Raw genomic sequence first — 5,428 nt, forward strand, 5'->3', positions numbered from 1 at the left:
CGGGAGGGGCGGGGCCGAGGCCTCGTACCCTGCGGGGGCGGGGCGACGTGCAGGGGGCGTGGCCGAGGATGCGTATCCCCTCAGGGGAGGGGCCATGGGAACGGGAGGCGGAGCGACGTGGAGTGGCGGGGCCGAGTCTGCGTACCCTTCAGGGGCGGGGCCATGGGGACGGGAGGCGGGGCGACGGGAGGGGCGAGGCCGAGGCTACGTACTCCCGCAGGGGAGGGGCATGGGGGCGGGAGGCGGGGCGACGTGGAGTGGCGGTCCCGTGGCTTCGTACCCTGCGGTGGCGGGGCGACGTGGAGTGGGCGGGGCCGAGGATGCGTACCCCCGCCGGGGCGGGGCCATGAGGACGGGAGGCGGTGCCCAGGCTACGTACCCTCGCAGGGGCGGGGCCATGGGGACGGGAGGCGGGGTGGAGGATGCGTATCCCCGCAGGGGCGCGGCCATGGGGACGGGAGGCGGAGCTGCGGAGAGGGGCGGGGCCGCGGGGCTTGCACTCTGCAGGGGCGCATTGCAGGAGCAGGTGATGCAGGTACCCGGCATGCGCAGGGATGTGGGCCTTGAAAGTGGTGAGGGGCCTGAAGAGGCTCAAGGTACTTTCACAGCTACCAACATGCCACCATTCGTCGGTTCAAACGCAAATCCTAAATCCTGGGAAGATTAACATGTCTCTCCCCAGAATGGCTCCTGTCTTCATCATAGTGAATTCCGTCAATCATTATTTTTTCAACTTGCATCAATGTTCTGAAAAGTGGTTTTTGAGAATCTACGTTCTCTGGCCTCGACGCCAAGGCTGAGCAAGCGCAGAGGCTGCTGGGCCGGGGCGGAAGATCGCCACAAGAGTGTAAATCTGAACGGCCGTTGCTGGCTCCTCAGGCTGGGGCAAATGCCACATACACCTTCGTATGTCTCAGAAGCATGGGCACAAACCTTCTGTAATGGTTGGCTTTTGCTAACATTCTTAGGCGTCAGAATGTGGCAAACACCGTTCTAAGCTCTTTCCAAACACTGACTCCAAATTTACAACAGGAGGTACAGTTCTACCCGACTAAGTGACTTGCCTAAGTAAGGTCACACAGCCACAGCGTGACAGAGCTGAGGTTCAAACTCAAGCCATCTTACACTTAAGGTCGTTATGGTGCCTTTCAGCTTCGGTAAAATTGGATCGAACGTGTCACAGGTAATGAATGCCGTCGGAGTTCTCAGATGGGCCAGCTTGGTTTGGACTGATGCAGTAAGACTGGGAGCGGTCGCTCTGGAAAATAAAGGGTGACAGCTGTCGGAAAGGTGGATTGGTGAATGAATGCCATCTGGGAGAAAATCAGGAGGCGGGGAGGAGCTGGGGGAGGGGCTAGCATGTGGGCTAAGGCACTAGAGTGACAAAGTGCTCCCAAGGGGACGCTCCATAAAGTTACGGCACTAAAACCCCTGCATTTTTCTTGATCCTGTCCCCAGTGGCTTCCGGACAGCCCCACAGACTCACATTCTTCCCAGTCTCTTCTTCGTCCTCTGCCATATGGTTTCTGCCCCTCCCGCCGTGCCGTGACCTACATATTGTCAAATGCTGTGACCGTGCCTGGCACCCCACAAACTTCCTCAGGCTTCTTTGTAGTTTGTCTTTCTTGGGACCCCACACCCAACCCCCAGGTAACCCCTGGCCTGCTTTCTGTCTCTATAGGTTTGTTCGCATATTCTGGAGTTTTCTATGAGTCATACAGTGTTAATCCTTTTTGGGGGGCTCGTTTCACTTCGTGTAATAATTTTGAGGTTTCCCGTGGTTGGGCCTCTTTGGACTTCAGAGACGACGTACACCTCATTGGAACGTGGGGTCGCTCTGACCCCATCGTTATGTAACTCAGGGGACTGCAGATTTGGAGTAGGACCAAAAACAGAGGAAGGTCTCAAAGCACGTCAAGCGGCTCTGATGCTACCTTTACTCGTGGACCTCACGATTCGACAGACCCGGCAGTGTGTGAAGTGTCCCTCGGACGTGAGGGTGGCGCATGAAACCTCTGACAGCCCTTCCGGGCGAGTCACAGCATAGCCCTTCATCCATGTCATGCACCCGTACAACGTGAGCGTCCCGATAAAGAAATCTGAGAGTAAAAATGGCCTGTGACAAAAATTTGCAGAGCACAAAGATCGGCGGGCGCCAGATGTCAGGGGGGAAGGAGGAGGACCACAGAGGGTGGCCAGGGCAGCGACGCTGCTCTGCACGACACTCCGATGGTGGCCGCGCGTCATTACACGTGTGCCCGACCCCACAAGATGTGCCACACCGCGAGGGAACGCTCCCGTAAAGTGTGGACGCTGGCGATCGTGCTGTGCGGTGGGTTCACCGATGGTGACGGACACGCCCCTCTGGTGGGTTTGACAATGGGGAGGCTGTGAGTGTGTGGGGAGGGGTGTGGGGACTGGACAGTAAGTTCTCACGTAACGTTGTTGGTCGGTGCTGGGGCTTCCAGCGAAATGACGCGCAGCGAAACCGACCTTCCCACAGGCCGATGCATGGGAAGAGGGTCAGGTTCCCACTGCAGCTCAGCAGCGTAATCACAATGACATTGAATGAAGCGACATCATTTGAGGACCTGCCGCACGTTCTGTTCCGTTGTGCTGAGAACCTAAAACTGCTCTAAAAAATAAAATACTTAAAGAGAAAGAAAACAGATGTCTCAAGAGACTGTAAAATACCACAAGCAGGCACCATTTCCCTCGGGGGTTTCACTGCGGGCCCGAGCACCACAGTCGCGTGAAGGGAGTGGCGGGGATTCTGTGACGGTCCCCACCCCTTCGTGGGCGCAGAGTGCTTCACAGTGTCGCCACAGCCTGGCCCCGGGTTCATACCGTCCGTGGATGTCGTAGAATGTGAGGCTTATTGTTACTCAGGTGAGGCGAAGCCGACGGCTCAGGAGGCCACTGCCATTGCAAAGACAGTTGCCAAGAGGAACAGGTGCGCGTGCTGGGCAGGGCCCCACGCGGAAGCCCCGCGGTCGGTCAGGAGGCAGAGGGAGTGGGAGCCTGGTTTTGCAGCGGGCTCTGGGGTTCTGGGGCTGTCCCTCGTGTCTGGTACCTGGCCCGGGGTGCTGAGGACAGGTAGGTGGTGGCCTGGAAGGGGATGGTCGGGGTGTGGGCTCTGGATCGAGTGGCTTGCACGTGGAGGTCACGCTTGCAGGCGAGTCCTTCGCTGTCTTGAGGAGGCGGCTGGTCTTGGGAGAGGCCGGCTCTCCGGAGTCAGCAAGGTCTCGGGGCGTCAAAACATCAGAAGCACGTGGCGAATACAATGGATTTTCTCAAGGTCAGATGCGAGGCCGGAAGCAAAGGCAGGAGAGGTCTTAGGGTTACCACCATGAGACCAAGGAAAGCAAGGGAGTTTTGATTTCTAAAAAATAAATCTTGCACCCAGAGCGGGTAGAAAAATATCTGCCTGGCTAGAGTTTACAACAACCACGGGTCTTTTTATTGGTTTCCTAGCTGAGAAAAGTAAGAAACCCTTGGGCTTCTTTAAATCATTCTGTCCCCCCGCACACGATCTTGGGCGACTCGTAGAAGACACACGTGAATTGGGTAACAGAAGGGTCCCAATGCCATAATTCAGTCCCATGGGCAGATGGAGGGGAACAGGATAGAGCCCCTGGGGGAGAGAACTGGTCCCCTGTAGGCGCAGCCCGGGAGTGTCCTGGGGTCACTGCAGCGCCCGGGAGGTGCTGGGCAGGTGGCACATCAAGGCTGGCTCAGAGCCATCGTATTATGTCTGTGCGATCCACAGTGAGGCATTGCTTGTGACAGAGGCCTCCCCGGAGCCAGCAGTAATCTGTCCTTCTAATCTGGCTTCGTTAAGTGGACACCAGGGCCAGATCAGAGGGGTGGGGTCATTTATGGGACCGAGTCATGTAACCAGGCGATCACGCAGAAGCGTTCAGATTTCTAAAGAAAAGAGACGACGCCACCAAGAAGTAGCACTCAGTAGGCAGTTTAATAAAACCGAAGCACCGTTATGCCACAGCTGGCTCTGGCCTCCGGCCTCCACCGCGGCTGGCTTTCCCGCAAGGCTGTGCCTGACCCCAAACCGCAGTGGCCGGAGAGGCGACCGGCACAGCTCCCAACGCTTGGGCGACACCATTCAGTGCAGACTGCGAGCGCGTTACATTTATAGCGCTGAAAACCATTCGGGGGGTGCAAGGGGGAGCCTGGGAGAACGGTCATCTGGGGACGAGAGGAAGAATCTCGACGGAACAGGACGCAGCCGTCCCGCACCCCTTCGTCATCTCTGGAAGGTGGCTTCTGCAAGGGGCTAATTAGAGCAGCGCAATCCGCTTAGGCCACGCGGTCAGCACCCTGGTCAGCACCGCGGGCTTAATCCTGCCTCCCCTCCCCCTGCGGCCTGCTCAGTCCCCGCGCAGGTGAGCTGGCCCGCAGGTGTCCGTGTGGCGCGGACATTGCCCACGGAGCCCAGAGCCGCGTGGCCGGGAGAGGGGACGTTTCTTCGGCTCTGTCCGGGCCAAGATGCTTGAGGGCCGGGCCGGGTCGTGGTTCTATCTCTGTGAGTCAGCGACTCAGGCCGAGAAGGAGAAGAGATGCAGGCGGCTCTCGGAAATGCCCGCGACCTACAGAGAGACGATCCTGAGGGACCTGAGCGTGAGCCGGCTGCTCCCTCGTCTGGTGTACGACGGGGTCTTCTCGGTGCGGGAATACCGGGACATCCTCTCCCGCGACGGCCACCCGCAGCGCGTGGAGTCCTTCCTTCTGAAGCTTTGCTCCAAGGGTCCGAAGGCTTTCTGTGCCTTTTGCTCTCACCTGGAGGCATTCTGCCCTTACCTGCTCACCTGCTTTTTCCTGTATTACCAAGGTAAGGGTGTAGTTTGCAAAGTAATATGTTTCACGATGGTCCCATCAGAGTACCTGGCGCCCCAGCCACACTGTGTAAGGTCAGCACAGCATTGATCTTATTTTCATAAAAACACCCGATATCTCTCTCTCAAAATCTCATGATACAGAAGTAAATGTCCGCGATGCCAAATAAAACCTTACGTCGCCCCTGGGACAGCCTGCGGCGTGATTTCAGTTATCTGATAGAAAGGTTTCACCTTCCCTGTTTGGATGGGACTTTTAAGTGCAACGCGTAACGCATCAATAGGTTAAAGAGTTGGGGACTTTTAAGTGCAACATCAATAGGTTAAAGACGTTGGGCCGAGCTTTCGCCCTACAGGTGAAGGCACAAAATGATCACGGGTCCCCAAAATGTTGAGTCACCGTATGACCCAGCAATTCCTCTCCCAGGATTATACCCAAAAGAAATGAAAACGTATGTCCACCCAAAAACCTGTACGAGTGTTCATGGCAGCGTTATTCATAATAGTCGAAAGGTAGAAAGACCCCAAATATCCGTCGACTGACGAATGGACGAGCGAGCCTGGTGTATTCACAC

General features: G+C 57.0%; 1 protein-coding gene across 1 annotated transcript in view; it reads right to left on the bottom strand.

The window, feature by feature from the left end:
* The window catches only part of LOC105308298 (probable threonine--tRNA ligase 2, cytoplasmic), a 44,188-nt gene extending 43,642 nt beyond the window's left edge, over window positions 1-546 (bottom strand). The window contains exon 1 of the mRNA XM_023525474.1: window positions 380-546. Within this exon, the coding sequence (XP_023381242.1) occupies window positions 380-546 (167 nt within the window). The remainder of the gene's footprint in view (window positions 1-379) is intronic.
* Between the last annotated feature and the right edge of the window lie 4,882 nt (window positions 547-5,428).

Source organism: Pteropus vampyrus, unplaced genomic scaffold (genome assembly GCF_000151845.1).
Source record: "Pteropus vampyrus isolate Shadow unplaced genomic scaffold, Pvam_2.0 Scaffold564, whole genome shotgun sequence".
NCBI classification, from domain to species: domain Eukaryota; kingdom Metazoa; phylum Chordata; class Mammalia; order Chiroptera; family Pteropodidae; genus Pteropus; species Pteropus vampyrus.